An 18489-nucleotide genomic window follows, 5' to 3' on the forward strand; every position below is an offset into this window, starting at 1 on the left:
AATGCCTTTAGAAGGCACAGCAGAAATTTGACGTCGATCCGACTAAATCCCTAGGAGGAGTTCGTTAAAGTACGAAGTGTGTAAATCATCCAAAAATGGCCATAAAATTCAAAATGGCCGACTTCCTGTTGACTTTAGGCTATGGGTTCTTGAGGCTTTTTTGTGCGTCTGGATACGATACATGTCCCCAGAAAATTTCGTACATGTAGGTTGAACGTGAACGAGGGGCTAATCATTTCCAATTTTCAAGGTGGCGCTAGCGAGTCATTTTGCCACGCCCATGTGCGAAACTTGTAGAATACGAAATTTTTCACCGGTTCTGACATGTTTGCAAATTTTGGTGAGTTTTCGAGTATGTTTAGGCCATGTCATTTGGGCCTACTTTGCAGAAAAAAAAAAAAAAAAAAAAAAAAAAAAAAAAATATAATCCGAGCAAATTCAATAGGGACCTCACACGGTCGTGCTCGGGCCCTAATTATAGATCCTGTTGCAATGAGTATGGCTCCTAGAAAGAAGACTCCCCCAACAAATACTAAACTATGTCAAAAAGAGATACATCGTGTAAAAGATGAGAGCACTGTTGTGTGAAGCTGTTAACAATGATATGTGACACAGATGTGAAAAACAGACAGAATGTGTCAGACGAATGACCTCGGGATGGCATACCATGGTGCAAATGACAGCGGATAAATATGCAGGTGTGAAATCTACTGTTTTACCTTCTCTGCATTGGCTTCCAGTAAAATCCAGAATAGAATTTAAAACCATTCTTCTCACATACAAAGCTCTTAATGGTCAGGCACCATTTTATCTTAAAGAGCTCATAGTACCTTCCTACCCCACCAGAGCACTGCGCTCCCAGAATGCAGGGATACTTGTGGTTCCTAGAGTCTCCAAAAGTAGAATGGGAGCCAGAGCATTTAGCTATCAAGCTCCTCTCCTGTGGAACCAGGTTCCAGTTTGGGTTCAGGAGGCAGACACCATCTCCACATTTAAGAGTAGGCTTAAGACTTTCCTCTTTGATAAAGCTTATAGTTAGGGCTGGCTCAGGTGAGTCCTGAACCATCCCTTAGTTATGCTGCTATAGGCCTAGACTGCCGGGGGATTTCCCATGATGCACTGAGCTCCTCTCTACTCTACTTTCTCTCCCTCTGTATGCAACCTCCTCCTATCACTTCCTGCAGGTGTTTCTGGCTCTGGAGCTGTGGAGTCTGGATCTGTGGTTGCGAGTCACCTGCTGCTCCCGTGTTTCTGCTCGACACCCTTTGCTACAATTATTGTTATTAGTCCTATTGTTATTATTGTTATTATAATCATTAACATTACGATTATTATCATTAACACTACTATAAATATCTGTACCATTTTTCATTTAGTCTATAGCAACATCACCTTTACTGTCTGTACCTCTGTATGTATATTGTGTAGGCTGCCTCCCTCCCCTCTCTCTCTCCTTCCATCCCTCTCTCTCTTTCTCTCTGTTCCTCTCTCTCTCTCTCTCTCTCTCTCTCTCTACTTCACCCCCAACCGGTCGAGGCAGATGGCCGCCCACCCCGAGCCATGGTTCTGCTCGAGGTTTCTGCCTCTTAAAAGGAAGTTTTTCCTTGCCTCTGTCGGTGCTTGCTCTTGGTGGGAATTGCTGGGCTTGAGTATGGTCTAGACCTGCTCTTTTATGAAAAGCGCTGTGAGATAACTGTTGTTATGATTTGGCGCTATATAAATAAAATTGAATTGAATTGAATAAAAGACCTTGTCGTCTTTTGTCTCACTCTCTTGAAACTAAAACTCTTGTATCCTCTCGTAATAACGCTTCCGTGAACTTCCTTTAGTTTTGAAATTCCGATCTTTTTTTTCTTTCGTACTTTAAACTTCCTTCAGACGATCTGAGAAAGCTTCATGTTCTTGAATCCCCATTTTTCTTAGCAAGCTTTCTTAGGGAGCTTTGATTTTGGCTTTTGGTTGGTAGTTGCCTTGGACAAAACTTTCCCCAGACTTTGTTTAAACTCAGCAACATTAAATAGCCTATATTCCTGGGGCCTTGCGAACCTACGGCGAATGTATGTCTTATTTGATTTTGTTGTTTTAACGTTATCCGACCGTTCTTAGCAACTTTTGACCCAGAAACCCAGAAGCCCGTTCAATTCTCACCTCGAGTTGAACGAAGCCACGGCTCCAACGACAGAGTCTGGAGTGTGTTCCGCTGAGCTATAGAGACACCAAACAAAGTCAGAGTGCAAAGCCAGGGCTGGCCGTCTGTTGCTGCGAGCATTTTCCCGCAAAGGACTCAAGAGCAAATCCACTGGTTTGAACCCAACTCGAGACGCCGCTGGGGTGCCAATCCAGCCTGGCCGGACAACAACTACGAGCCCAACCGGCAGTGAGCCTTTGCTACAGGGAATTATGACAAAAGTAAGGCAAAACAAACCACATTCTGTGACTCGTTGGTGTCCTATAGTTGGCCCTCATCTATAGTTAAGAAACCCCTAGGTTATTCAAGCTAAATTTGCAACATAATTTCCGACCATTCCTTCCCTCATTCTCGTAGAATACTCTCCCTCTACAATATCAAACTGAAATCCCATCGAGCCTAGTATACTGATCTTGGCTTATTACATATTCTGTTCATTACCTTCTGGTTTGTTTCATGTTTGACTGTTATTCCTGTAATATTCCCATATTTACTCCCACTATTGTACTCCCTTTAGTTAGTCAATAAATTTCACCTTGATCATAGTGATTTGTGTGTGTGTGTTGTTTAGCATCCTGGGTCCTTGTACAGAGGATTCGTCCTCAGATTTGAGACTGACTGATTGATTGATTAAAATTAACAACTTTAGAATAACTGAACCATTAATGACTATCGAATTACCAAATATTCGTTTAATTATCAAGCTATACTCAAGGACCTAAAGTGGACAGCAAATCTTTAGGTGGTGCCCGAGAACGAGGATTTATGAGTTACTATTTCTGAATATTAATTTTCATAGGTTTATTAAAAATCATACGTAGACCTGCTACAGATTCTATACAACAATGTCACAGATAATAGCTGAACTAAACAGTTGTTTATCTGAAAACGACATGGGTCACATTGAGCTTGATTACAACAATATTAGCAACAGAGTAAGCATTTTACCAGCGAGAGACGTAGAATTAACGTTTCAAGGAAAACTTTACAAATGTTGGGATTTATCCCTGGAGTGACTTTTAAAACTCACGAGGGAATTGCAACATTTAGATCTCAGGGATCTGTAGGGATGTATAATATATTTGTTTATACCGATACTGTTGATCATCAAACAGTAGGGGATAGTTACATCCCTCTTTTAAGAATAGTACATATATCGGGGCCAAACAACCATATGATCACAAATACCTGAGGCTCTGCAAAACACACATTGATAGTATCGAGATTTCTCTCAAGAAAGATCAGAATCAACATATCCCTTTTACGTACGGTAAAGTTATAATAAAGCTACACTTTCGACCGTAAACTTTCGTAAAATATCAGTATTAGACAAGGAGCAAAAATGTACCATCCATATGCTCACATTGTGAGCATATGGATGGTAATGACGAGAATGACTTACCAGGATACAGTGGGCTCGGTGCTCAGTATGGTGCAGGGTTAGGGGGTATCTTTAGGGGTCTGTTTAGACTAGCATTCCCGTTACTCTAGAAAGGATTTACATTTGTTGCCCCTAATTTAAAGACAGCTGCTAAAAACATAGCTATGGATGTTATTACTAACCTCATGAACAGACGTCAAGAGGGGTCGGGTATAGTGGCCATGGCCCCCTGACCAATAAAACGACCTCCTGGGAAAAGAGGGAGTTCCCTACCAAAGAGGCGTAGCCGAACAACAACTAAGAAGACCCATACTAAGACTAGAAAAATAAACAAGCAAGGAGAAGCAAGTCGACAAAACGTCAGAAGACAAGAGACATTTTCTAATGAGAATGTCGTTGGTACATAGCCTGTCACAAGAGTGCGTTAAGTCGGAGCTAGATGGTGCTGTTAACACAAACAAGTATTGAGAAATGCGTCTACGTCGAATTCCCTCCTCTAGCAGCGATATCAGACTCTGCACCCCTTGAATTTTTCATTCCAGCTAGTACAGAGGAATACATGGATCTAAACAATACATTTCTGGACACCAAAGCTAACTGCAGAAACCTGGATCAAGCAGACGAAGTGGCCTTTATCAACTACCCTGGATGTACAATATTTTCACAGGTTGACATCGTTGGGGGACACAATCATGAAACACATATCCTTACAGGGGTATAATAGAGTACCTTTTGAACTATGGAAAGGGCGCTCTGCAGACACAGTTTGGATCTGGACTATTTTGCATGGATACAGCAGGTCATATGGACAACGCAAGGGCTGGAAGACGTAATGAGGGACTAGTTAAAAGAATGGAGTACACACTGGATAACTCAGTCACGATCACCATATGCATCACCAGTCGTGTGCGTAAGAAAGAAAGATGGGACTTTAAGACTGTGTTGTGACTACCGGGAATTGAATAGAAAGTCATCCCCTGATCGCCACCCCATCCCCCGAATCCAAGACATGCTTGACTCTCACTGGCAGCTCTTGGTTCTCAGTGTTAGATCAAGGGAAGGCTTATCACCAAAGGTTACTGGATGCGGAGAGCAAGCCTCTGACTGCTTTTATAACACCCTGGGGCTTCTAACAGTGGATTAGGATCCCATTTGGCTTGAGTGCAGCCCCCGCAGAATTCCAAAGAAACATGGAAGAGTGCTTAGTTGGCTTAAGAGATGTCATGTGTCAACCATACCTCGATGATAATCTTGTCCATAGCCCGAGCTTCGAGGACCATGTCCACCACATGAGAACTGTGCTGCAAAGATACCAAAAACACGGAGTGAAGCTCAGTCCAAACAAATGTGAAGTGTTCAAAAAGAAGGTGAGATTTTTGGGTCGTGTGGTGTCCAGCAACAGCTACACTATGGACCCAGCTGAGGTGGCCCTGGTGCAAGCATTAAAGGAGAGGGTGCCCAAGACTGTTGGAGATTTGAGAAAAATGCTTGGATTTCTCTCTTATTACCGAGCTTACATACCAAACTTCTCCAGAATAGCGAAGCCCCTCTACCAGCTGCTCACAATAACCCCAGAGAAAAGGCTATCGGAGGAGTCAAGGAGCATGAGGAAGCCTGTCACCATAAAAAATAAAGGTAACCTTCCACCTAACACTCCCATTGACTGGACACATACCCACCAAAATGCACTGTATTTTCTCATTGATAAGCTGACTGAGCCTCCCATCCTGGGGTACCCAGATCAAACACAACCTTTCATCCTCCACTGTGATGCATCCCAAGAGGGGTTGGGAGCGATATTTATCAGACAAAATGGCAAGATGGTGGTAAATGGATATGGCTCCAGAACACTGACCCCACCTGAGAAAAATTATCACCTGCACTCAGTGAAGCTAGAATTCTTAGCACTAAAATGGGCCATATGTGAGCGTTTTCGGGATTATTTGTATCATGCCCCCCACTTCATGGTATATACAGATAATAACCCTCTAAACTACATCCTTTCTACAGCTAAGCTTAATGCCACAGGCCATAGGTGGGTTGCTCAGCTGGCAGACTTCAACTTTTCCATTAAGTACAGACCTGGCAAGCACAATGCTGATGCAGACGGCCTCTCCCGTATGCCACTGGATATTAATGAACTAATGGAGCAGTGCACCGAGGAAGTGAACCAGGAGGTAATCAGTGCATCGATCCAGGGGGTTTCATTGCAGAAAGACACTCCACCAGCCTGGGTAATGACAGCTGACATAGAAGCACTACACTTAGTTAGTGATACCTGTTTGCCCACCTTGGCCAAACCATTAACAAGAGAGCAGATTAAAGGAAGTCAAGAGAGAGACCCTGTCATTGGTAAGGTTCTACAGTACAAAAGAAACAACCAGCGCCCTTCCAGAAAGTCTCTGAAAACTGAACCTGCAGATGTGAGAGCCTTACTGAGGCAGTGGCAAAGACTGTGTATCAAGGATAATGGTATCCTCTGCAGGAAAACTGGAGATAAATGCCAGCTCGTCCTACCAAAAGAATATCAACAAACAGTGTTTCAAGAGTTACACAAAGAAATGGGACATCTGGGGGTACCAATTGTGACTACACGCCCATTTGAGCTAGTCTCTATAGACTTATTGCATTTAGAGGCCTGTAAGCAAGGGTTTGAGTATATTCTAGTAGTAATGGACCATTCTACTCGTTTTGCACAGGCCTATGCAACCAAAACCAAATCTGCAAAAACTGTTGTTGAGAGACTATTCAATGATTTTGCCCTTCGCTTTGGGTTCCCAGAGAAAATTCACCATGGCATGGGCAGGGAGTTTGAAAATCAGCTGATGGCCCAGCTGCAGAAATGTTGTAATGTATGAGGCTCCCACACTACCTGTTATCATCCACAAGGCAACGGGCAGGTAGAGCGCTTTAACAGGACTCTACTACTGTTAATGCTTCGCACACTCACAGACACACAAAAGGCTGACTGGAAAAGCTCACTCCCCAAAATGGTGCATGCATATAATTGCACCCGCAGTGGAGTCACAGGGTTTTCTCCATACTATCTGCTGTATGGCCGCTCCCCCCGGTTGCCAATAGACCTGCTCTTCAACCTACAACCAAGTGAGACACAGGAAAGTTATGCGGACTATGTTCAGAACTGGCAGACCAGAATGCAACAAGCCTATAAGATTGCATCCAAAACTGCTACCCGGGCTGCTTCCAGAGGTAAAACAGGATATGACAAAAGAATTCACGGAGGTGATCTTCAACCAGGTGGACGAGTGCTTGTACGTAACCTGTCAGAACGAGGAGGTCCTGGTAAACTGCGGTCTTACTGGGAAAGCAAAGTTCATGTTGTTGTCGAGAGAAGAAACAGGGATAGCCCAGTGTATGAGGTAGTACCAGAAGGAGGGGGCAAGAAGCGTGTACTACATAGAAACCTCCTACTCCCATGTGACAGCCTGCCTATAGAAAATCCTGGGACAGACCTGAAACAGGAACAGAGGAGAAATAAGACGCAAACCAGAGCAAGATAACATCACACAAACAGACAAGTGGAGACTTCAGACAGCGAAAGTAATGATGACAGTGAGTTGGTGTGCCGCTTCCCAGTCTACCAGCAGTCAAATCAGAGAGCTATAGGCATGAACCCAGATGCTGAGCCATTCGTACCAGTTCCGGTGAGGAGAGAGAGAGAGCTAGTACAAGGCCGTGTGGAAGCAGACTTCATGGACAACACAGCAGGGGGCGATGGTGAGGACAATACTGCGGAGCCTGGGGAGAGCTTACAAGAGTCATCAGAGGAACTAGCATCAGAAGTGGATGACCCAGAGCCACCACCTGCCACCTGTCACCCGCAGAGGGAGAGATGCCGACCGAGAATGCTGACCTATGGGGCTTTGGGCGAGCCAACTCTGGTGGAAGTTGGTGTCAAGAACCTTCAAGTGAGTATGTTTCCAGACTACAAAGGATTGTGGCGACCTTGGATGGTGCTAGGCATGGAGGTAACAAGTTAAGACCACATGGTATAAAGACACTTTTAAAGGGACAGAGAGATAACAGTTCACAGTGAAATGGACACTGAAAAATAAGCTGGAATTTGAGCAACGGAAAAGGAAGAGGTGATTCCAGGGGAACATATTGGCTTGTATTGTAAACCAAAGAGACTGGTAACAGACTAAAAGAACAGAGGCCGAAAATGAGTCCTGTTACACTTGAGTGTTGATCTGGACAGATTTAGAGTTTATTTAAACTGTGAATGTATGGTATCTGCTAACTTGAGTGTACATTACGATAAATGGATAATAAGAGTACTGAAGTACATGTGAACATTAAGTGCCGCTCAAGAATAATGCCATCTTTATTCAGTTAGAAAAGTCAGTATGTAAAGTGTCAATAACCTTTTGTCACTAAATGTCCGATGACATTTAAAAATTGAGGGGGAGAGTGTGGCGCAATGACCCACGCGAGGAGCATCAAACAGGATCATTTCTGTGATATTCTGTAAGTTAAAAGCCTTGATAATGAGGGAGCCCCTGTAGCTCGTACAAATGTTAGCATGTTGCTATCACTGGTTCATGTGTTTTGTGGAATATTACATGTCAATATTATAGGTTTTGGTGTTATACTGAACAAAGACAAACTTTATGGAAATGAACGACACAAATTACTTACTAATTATCAGAAGAGTTTAAGTGCATTTTGAACATTTGTCATTGTTTATTTGATGAACAAGTCAGATAATGAGATTCTCTGTGTACAAGAGGTAAACAGAAAACGCTCGGTAGCGATTGTTAACCTAAAATGATATTTTTGCATATTGCAGAGAAAAATCTTCATTAAATGTGTAGCACCAGATTGAGCCTTTGAGACGTCATTCTGTGCCCCGCTACATGAAACAAATCACAGTAAATAACTGCCAGCAATTGACAATCAACTTACTGTAAAACAAATCACAGAAAATAACTGGCAGCAATTGACAAGCAACTTAATGTAAAAGAAATCACAGTAAATAACTGGCAGAAATTGACAAGTAACTTACTGTGAAACAAATCACAGTAAATAACTGGCAGCAATTGACCAGTAACTTACTGTGAAAAAAAAGATCACAGTAAATAACGGCCAAAGTTACTGCATGTTAAAAGTCTTGACACATTTTATAAATAGAAATAACTGCAGAGAGACATCAAACAATAAATGTAACGATTTATTCTTGACTGACTGTTGAACAGTAACAAGCCAAACGTTTTTCTAGTGCTTTAAAGTGTATAGCTAATACACTGAATTCTGTCTTCCATTACATTTACAATCACCGTCCATGTCTTCTAAAATGTGCATAAGTGACAAGCAGCTCTTAAGAGATTCAATATACTACAAACCATAAAACAATGGATGGATTAAAACAGAGGATTGCATATTTAAAAATAGTGGCAATAACAAGTCAACACAATAAATATAACGTCATTTCTTCTATCAAACCATATAGAGACATTCTGTGGTCAAAAAGGCACTGTTTGGCTAATACATTATTCAATTAAATTTTATTTATATAGCACCAAATCACAACACAAGTTATCTCACAGCGCTTTTCATAAAAGAGCAGGTCTAGACCGTACTCTGTGATGCTATTTACAGAAGCCCAACAGTTCCCACCAAGAGCAAGCACTAGGCGACAGAGGCAAGGAAACTTCCTTTTAAGAGGCAGAAACCTCGAGCAGAACCATGGCTCAGGGTGGGCGGCCATCTGCCTCGACCGGTTGGGGTGAAGGAGAGAGAGGGAGAGAGAGAGCGAGAGAGAGAGAGAGAGAGAAGGAGAGAGACAGAGAAAAAGAGAGGGATGGAAGGAGAGAGAGAGGGGAGGGAGGCAGCCTACACAATATACACAAAGAGGTACAGACAGTAAAGGTGATGTTGCTATACACTAAATGAAAAATGGTACAGATATTTATAGTAGTGTTAATGGTAACAGTCGTAATGTTAATGATTATAATAACAATAATAACAATAGGACTAGTAACAATAGTCATTGCAGCAGAGGGTATCGAGCAGGAACACGGGGGCAGCAGGTGACCCACAGCCACAGATCCAGACTCCACAGCTCCAGAGCCAGAAAACCTGCAGGAAGTGATAGGAGGAGAGAGGAGAGGGACGAGAAAGCACAAGACTACCGGAAAGGGGAGAAGTTGCAATAATGGGATGAGGTTGCATACAGAGGGAGAGGAAGTAGAGGAGAGAGGAGCTCAGTGCATCATAGGAAAGGTCTCATAGTCTAGGCCTATAGCAGCATAACAAAGGGATGGTTCAGGACTCACCTGAGCCAGCCCTAACTATAAGCTTTATCAAAGAGGAAAGTCTTAAGCCTACTCTTAAATGTGAAGATGGTGTCTGCCTCCTAAACCCAAACTGGAACCTGGTTCCACAGGAGAGGAGCTTGATAGCTGAACGCTCTGGCTCCTAGTCTACTTTTGGAGAATCTAGGAACCACAAGTAACCCTGCATTCTGGGAGCGCAGTGCTCTGGTGGGGTAGTAAGGTACTATGAGCTCTTTAAGATAAGATGTTTTAAGTATTGACCTATTATACTTAACCTGTAAACCAAACAGTAATCTGATAAAACACCAAATTAATTTAGGCACAATGTAAGAACAATATACATACACAATATAATAAAGGTTTTTAAACTAGATTTTGATAAAGCCCTGTAGTTGAGGAAAGTTTTACCACTTTGTTCGCCCACATGTACATGGAGATGAACAAAGCATCCACAAAGGTCATGTTTATTGCAGGGCTGCTTAATTAAAATACATAACAGGGTACAACTATTCATATTGTTTGATAAATAAGTGTAGCCTATATCATGAATACACACGTTATACAGACATCTCAGAGAGACAGATGTCTTAAAACCCAGACAAATTAAACCAAAGTGATCTGCATGGCTGGAAGTGAATGAGAAAATGTGTTTGTTTTTTTTGTAATGTGGATGAACTGACCATTTATACTTATATATAGCCATTGAAGAATGTCTAGTTTTATTTAATATGTGGCCCTTACAGGGAAATGAACACTCGCAATGTCTTTCTTCGTTTGATCATTTCAAATTGCGTTATTTTGTTCGCCAACATTTACTCTGAAAGTTTTCACAGGAAGTGTAATAATGCTTTGACAGGGGGATCTATCATCAGGCTACATTAGTCTCCAGATTTGACTTGTCTTATTAATTATACAGCTGCTGATTTTACCGGTATTGTTTCTAATTAAGACGTTGATATCGATTGACAGATATTATCAATAACAGTAGCTGATAGCAACACTGTTGTTACATCAGTGAAATGTTGTGTTAAGGGCAGTGTGCTCTCATGATCATAAGTGACATGACTACCCACATCTCCGTCCCTATCAAGTCAGAGACAACTACACTAACACTTCCAGTGGAAACCTTCAAAATAAAAGATGGTTACAAAAGTGCAGTTCTGGTACAGTTAATACAATATAATGTAATAGTGCATCACTGATAGTGATGCTGAACTGTGAAAGCTACATTACCTGAAGGAAATGCAATGTAATGCCAAATGTCCGTTATCAGTTCCTAAACACCTAAAGTAAAAACATTAAAAAGGTTCTAAAGAAGTTTTCAGTGGATTTAATTTAGTTAAGTTTTTGTCTGTGTCAAAGTTACAACGCTTTAACCTCGCCTAGCTAATTTTGTGCTGAAACATTTAGCGTAATATCCACCATATCAGAGGTGGATTAACAGTGAATTATTAATTTTAATAAAAAAATAAAAAAGATGTGGTCAGTTAGATGTGGACGGGGTGTGCTTGGTAAAGCACCAGTAAGGGTTCACTCAGAGAGCCTCTGTTCAGACAGTAAAGACTCTGTGTCAGGGCTTCATGAAGGACCAGACTCCCACTCTCGTCTGTATATCTCAGCTGAAAGCCCACCATCTCCACAGGCTTCACAGCCAGAACAGCTGACACATCAAACACATCGAATCCAGATGAGGGTCGCTGATCCAGGATCAGCAGCCTATCCTCGAGAGCGGGACTTTCCTTCAGAGCGCCATGTGCAGCTGTGACGCTGTGCAGGGTGATAGTCACACTGATGGGACGGGGGTGGAGGATTTTCCTGAACAGAACCAGCTCTGCACCCAGCATAGAGGGGTTCAGGCTGCTGACATTGAACCAGATCCACCCTGGAGGAGCGTGTTGTGGTCCTGGATGATCCAATGAAAAAAAAAGAAAAGGGGAGGGTTCATTAAGACTACAAATTTTAAAAGATAATACCTGCAATAACAAATAAAGTTTTTCTGTTCTTTCCCATTAATTTGTGTATGTGTGAGCAGACATTTTAATCTTATGCTGTGTGATCACATCATGTTCTGTTTGTTTTTTTAAACTATGTCAAATTGACTGTGCGCTTTACACTACAAGTCACATTCACACACTGATGGCAGAGGCTGCCATGAAAGGTGCTCATCAACAATTCAGTATTTTGCTCACACACTTCACCATGCAGCCTGGAGGAGCCAGGGATCAAACCGCCAACCTTGTGATTTGTGTGTGACCCGCTCTACCTCCTTAGACTCAACCATCCCAATTAACATTGCATGGTAGTGCAGTTTGGGTGCTTATTGATTCTGACTAAAATGCAGATGCTTTGTGCTGCAGATATGATATTCACTGTGATGGATGATACAAAATTTGGGCTAAAACACGATCACCAAAATCACCAGTATGCTCCTTTAACTAACTTCAAATTCAAGCCTTTACATACCAACTAGTATCTGTTTTAGGTTGTACATTTTTGTTTAACATCATCACACTGGAAACAATTACAAAGTTAAAGTAAAAGTGGGTGCACAGAGACTAAAACCCTTTAATACCATGTCACTAGGACATTTAAGCCTCTTTGAGCTCATTGTTTTTTTATATTAGAATGAAGAATGTACAATACAGAAATGTGGACCTGAAAAGTTATAAAACAAAAAGGTTTATTTATGCACTCAGTACTTGGTCGGGCCTCCTTTGCATGAATTACTGCATCAGTGCAGCGTGCCATGGAGGCAATCAGCCTGTAGCACTGCTGATGTGTGATGAAGCCCAGGCTGCTTTGATAGCGGCCTTCAGCTCGTCTGTGTTGTTAGTCTGGTGTCTCTCATTTTCCACTTGACAACACCCAGTAGATTCTCTACGGGGTTCAGGTCAGGTGAGTTGGCCAATCATGCACAGTAACACCATGGTCAGAAAAACAGTTCCTAGTGGTTTCGGCATCTCCATACAGCAAGGGCGTCACTTTGTGTGAGAAAGGTGATGGGGACAAGGAGCGTGACAATACACTTAACTCACGAGACGCGAGGATGCACAATATTGGGGTCACGAGAACTAGACAAGAAGATATTTCAACATTATTTTGAAGAAACATTCAATGCTGAAATATATGATTGGGGGTCAGAAGATTCTGAGCATTAATCACATAATTCTCCGCATTCTGGAGACTTTTTCTGCAGCAATTTATGGAAATTCCTTTATTTATTTAAAGGGAAACACAATCCAGATGGCAGGTGACGATTCAAACATTTAACATTTCTCATTGCAAGCTATTTTTCAGAACATTGTTAACAAATTATACTTTTAAAAAGTGATGGGGACATGTCCCCAACGTCCCCAGTGTAAATGAAACCTATGCCATAAAGCTTGTCTGCAGATGGAAGCAGGAAGTGCTCTAAAATCTCCTGGGAGGCGCTGCATTGACTCTGGACTGGATAAAATACAGTGGCCCAACACCAGCAGATGACATGGCACCCCAGGTCGTCCCTGACTGTGGAAACGTCACACTGGACTGCAAGCAACTTAGATTCTGTGCCTCTCCACTCGTCCTCCAGACCACTGAGCAGTCCAGTTCTGTTTCTCCTTAGCCCAGGTAAGATGCTTATGATGTTGTCTGTAGTCTGACTGATATATTTCAAATGTTTATTTCATTTAATTGTGATGATTAAAACTGAAAACTAATGAAAATCCCAAATTCAGTATCTCAGAAAATCAGAATATTACTTAAGACCAATACAAAAAAAGGATTTTTAGAAATGTTGGCCAACTGAAAAGTACGAGCATGTACAGCACTCAATACTTAGTTGGGGCTCCTTTTGCCTAAATTACTGCAGCAATGCGGCGTAGCATGGAGTCCATCAGTCTGTGGCACTGCTCAGGTGTTATGAGAGCCCAGGTTGCTCTGATAGTGGCCTTCAGCTCTTCTGCATTGTTGGGTCTGGCGTATCGCATCTTCCTCTTCACAATACCCCATAGATTTTCTATAGGGTTAAGGTCAGGCCAGTTTGCTGGCCAATTAAGAACAGGGATACCATGGTCCTTAAACCAGGTACTGGTAGCTTTGGCACTGTGTGCAGGTGCCAAGTCCTGTTGGAAAATGAAAACTGCATCTCCATAAAGTTGATCAGCAGCAGGAAGCATGAAGTGCTCTAAAACTTCCTGGTAGACGGCTGCGTTGACCTTGGACCTCAGAAAACACAGTGGACCAACACCAGCAGATGACATGGCACCCCATGCATGGCATTTACTTTCATCAGAGAACATAACTTTGGACCACTCAGCAGCAGTCCAGTCCTTTTTGTCTTTAGCCCAGACGAGACGCTTCTGACGCTGTGTCTTGTTCAAGAGTGGCTTGACACAAGGAATGCGACAGCTGAAACCCATGTCTTGCATACGTCTGTGCGTGGTGGTTCTTGAAGCTCTGACTCCAGCTGCAGTCCACTCTTTGTGAATCTCCCCCAGATTTTTGAATGGGATTTGTTTCACAATCCTCTCCAGGGTGCGGTTATCCCTATTGCTTGTAGACTTTTTTCTACCACATCTTTTCCTTCCCTTCGCCTCTCTATTAATGTGCTTGGACACAGAGCTCTGAACAGCCAGCCTCTTTAGCAATGACCTTTTGTGTCTTGCCCTCCTTGTGCAAGGTGTCAGTGGTCGTCTTTTGGACAGCTGTCAAGTCAGCAGTCTTCCCCATGATTGTGCAGCCTACAGAACTAGACTGAGAGACCATTTAAAGGCCTTTGCAGGTGTTTTGAGTTAATTAGCTGATTAGAGTGTGGCACCAGGTGTCTTCAATATTGAACCTTTTCACAATATTCTAATTTTCTGAGATACTGATTTTGGGGTCAAAATTAAAAGGAATGAACACAGTCTGTGTGGAATGAATGTACACATTATACAAGTTTCACTTTTTGAATGGAATTACTGAAACAACTCAACTTTTTGATGATATTCTAATTATATGACCAGCACCTGTATATACAGTCTATGATTGAAACATGTTTATGTTATATTATACCAACAGATTATGCCAAGAGTGAGGGTCAGAAAGACAGAGGTCTGATTCAGCCAGATGTTTTCATGCACATTTTGGAATTACGTTTAAAAACAGCTGGATAGAAACGGACTATTTTTGCATTATTTTATATTTATGTTATGAATGTTAATTTTCATATTGTTCATATTGTTGAAGAAATGTTTTATAAAATGGACATTGCCAATAAAAAACATTTTGAACAAGAATACGGAGGAACAACTTCCCTCACCAGGAAGATACAATTTCCACGACGGTCTTATTACAGGGAGTCATGTTACATAATAACTGTCAGAGACATTAACGGGTCTTAACCCTATTGTTAAATAACTCTAAGTTGTAAAACCTCAGGTGCTGCTGAAGATTTATTTTCATCAGGAATAAACCTAATCAATAGTAAACTGATAAACTTTCAAAAGGCATTACCTTAGAGACCTCTCAGAATGGTATAATGTTGTGCAATACTTGCAGCTGGTCATACATGCCAGAATTACTAATATTTAACCATTTTGAAACACTGCTAAAAGAAAACATGGCTGTGTCTGAAATCACTCACTGCTCACTTGTTTGCCATTTTGAGAATAATTATACCCCATATAGTGGACTCAAAGTATCCCAGAATGCACAGTGAAAAGTAGTGTACAACAGATGGCCACTAACCCAGCCGTATATACCATCATGCATTGCACTGATACAAACATGGTTCACCAGCCTTTGACCTGGCACATTTTAATTGTGCAATGATGTATTAACAGTGCAGAAAGAATGACCTGAGCAGGGTCTGAAAGTGTTGTCATTTTGCCGGTGAGCTCACATAGGTCTAGTCCTCTCCATAGAACTCCCTAGAGTAGGGAGTGAGAGTGAGTAGTGAGTAGTGGATGAGTGATGATTTTCACACAGCCAACATGTCAACTGCTGTGCTGCCTCTGTTTTCCTTCTCACTCTCAGTCTTTCCTGGTTGACTCCTTTTGAAATGACACAATTGGTTCCTGAAGTTCTCAGCATCAGCACAGTTACTGCACTGATGGCGGTGCTCAGAGAGAAACAAACTTTTACCACCAGGCTTTTTGAGGGCCCTCCCTAGGTTGGGTCCCTGGATCCCTAGTTCCTCTACTCTCACTTCATCACCCCTGCTTACAGGTACCACCTAAACTAATCTGCAATGTAACTGTGCTGCCATCTACTGGACCACCTTGGAACTAGTTTGTGTGACAAATAATCTCAAATAATCTACTTTCTAGCTTTTTTTCTAGCTCTACTTTTTAGCTCTGAGCTTTCAGTCCAATCCTATCACCCAAAACATTGATAATGGATGATTATGCAAAACCATCTGCACAAAGTTAGGCAGCTAAACAATAGGTGAGGTGGGAGAGATTGTCATTACTGTCAATTGTATTCCAAACATTCATTGCACGTCTGTAATGAGACACAAACTCCCTCATGCCCATCCACCAGCCCAACCTTCACATCCTTATCATCTGGATGATGGCATTAAAGACACGCTGCTTCCTGCATTGGCATGGGACCTACAGTACATCATGCTGCTGGGCTGTTCAGTCGCATTTCTCAGCCTTCTTTCAGTGAATCGAACTGGTTCAGATACCATCACATGACCTACATATGGTAAGCGTTGAACGTCGGTCACACGATGGATGTATAAAGCTTATAGTTAGGGCTGGCTCAGGTGAGTCCTGAACCATCCCTTAGTTATGCTGCTATAGGCCTAGACTGCCGGGGGATTTCCTATGATGCACTGAGCTCCTCTCTCCTCTACTTTCTCTCCCTCTGTATGCAACCTCATCCCATTATTGCATGTTACTAACACAACTTCTCCCCTTTCCGGTAGTCTTGTGCTTTCTCGTCCCTCTCCTCTCTCCTCCTATCACTCCCTGCAGGTGTTTCTGGCTCTGGAGCTGTGGAGTCTGGATCTGTGGTTGCGGGTCACCTGCTGCCCCCGTGATCCTGCTCGACACCCTCTGCTACAACTATTGTTACTAGTCCTATTGTTATTATTGTAATTATAATCATTAACATTACGATTGTTATCATTAACACTACTGTAAATATCTGTACCATTATTCATTTAGTCTACAGCAACATCACCTTTACTGTCTGTCCCTCTGTGTGTATATTGTATAGGCTGCCTCCCTCTCTCTCTCTGTTCCTCTCTCTATCTCGCTCTCTGTCTCTCTCTCTCTCTCTCCCCCAACCGGTGGAGGCAGATGGCCGCCCACCCTGAGCCATGGTTCTGCTCGAAGTCCACTTGCAAAGGCCCATTGTATTCATGTGTCTAGTCCTGTATTTGATCAGGCCTGAGTGCAGGTGCTAGCAACAATTTGTTAAAATCCATACAAGGCCCCATTGTCCCTCGGTCAGATCTGCAGTTAATTCGCCTGAGCCCCTGATACGGTGTGATATAAAGTTCACTGTTTCTTTTAATAAACATCTTAAACATTATCCTAGTGTTTAGTAGTTATCAAGCTAGGCATACAGAATATTCAAACTTCATGGCTAAATAAAAATCTTCAACAGAAGACACCCAGTCTTATGGGCATGGTGTTTTTTGTCCACAGAGGGGTGCTGTGATACCAAATCACAGCTAAAAATCTGTCTAGTTTCTTCCTTTGTATATCCTCACTAGAATTAACCAGAGAAGACAAAACTTGGACAATTAAACACAAATCAGCTATCAGACTCTTAAACTGTAATTCATCCTCAACACTGCTCCACTGATGGTAGTTTATTTCTGTTTACCATTTTTCATAATTGCTTCTGTATTAATGTATATTGTCTGCTAGGTAGCAGAAGGGAGTTACAAAGCTCAATTTCACTCTATAACTTGTTATATTGTCACAATGAACCTACTTACCTAAAAATAAGAAGGTCCATGGACACCGCAGCGGGTGCAACAAGCATTATTAGGCTACATACATTATTAATAATAAATTAAACTAAGCAATATAAACAGCAGCTGCTGCACACATACACAGATAAAGCAAAAGAGAAACTGCACTACTCACTGCTTAGTGCACTTACACAATGCTGCGTTGTTGGGCAATGCGTCGGTTGCTGAACCTATCATCTGAAACGTGAGTTACAACAATCAATGATTTTGTTTTTGTAATCACCTTTTTGAAAGTCATTCTATGAGCCGTTCAACTCTCGTTCATTCTCAGTCCACTCGACCCCTCTGCCCCACTATAACCAGTCCACTCTGCCCCTCTGCCCCACTATAACCAGTCCACTCTGCCCCTCTGTCCCACTATAACCAGTCCACTCTGCCCCTCTGCCCCACTATAACCAGTCCACTCCGCCCCTCTGCCCCATTATAACCAGTCCACTCTGCCCCTCTGTCCCACTATAACCAGTCCACTCGGCCCCTCTGCCCCACTATAACCAGTCCACTCTGCCCCTCTGCCCCGCTATAACCAGTCCACTCGGCCCTTCTGCCCCTCTGCCCCACTATAACCAGTCCACTCCGCCCCTCTGCCCCATTATAACCAGTCCACTCCGCCCCTCTGTCCCACTATAACCAGTCCACTCTGCCCCTCTGTCCCATTATAACCAGTCCACTC

At 42.4% G+C, this 18489-nt stretch overlaps 1 protein-coding gene across 1 annotated transcript in view; it reads right to left on the reverse strand.

Annotated features, from left to right (window-relative positions):
- Positions 1 to 11352: 11352 nt before the first annotated feature.
- The window catches only part of LOC123980762, an 8119-nt gene continuing 982 nt past the window's right edge, over positions 11353 to 18489 (reverse strand). The window contains exon 2 of the mRNA XM_046065304.1: positions 11353 to 11768. Coding sequence (XP_045921260.1) covers positions 11353 to 11768 — 416 coding nt within the window. The remainder of the gene's footprint in view (positions 11769 to 18489) is intronic.

Source organism: Micropterus dolomieu, linkage group LG12 (assembly GCF_021292245.1).
Source record: "Micropterus dolomieu isolate WLL.071019.BEF.003 ecotype Adirondacks linkage group LG12, ASM2129224v1, whole genome shotgun sequence".
In the NCBI taxonomy this organism is placed as follows: domain Eukaryota; kingdom Metazoa; phylum Chordata; class Actinopteri; order Centrarchiformes; family Centrarchidae; genus Micropterus; species Micropterus dolomieu.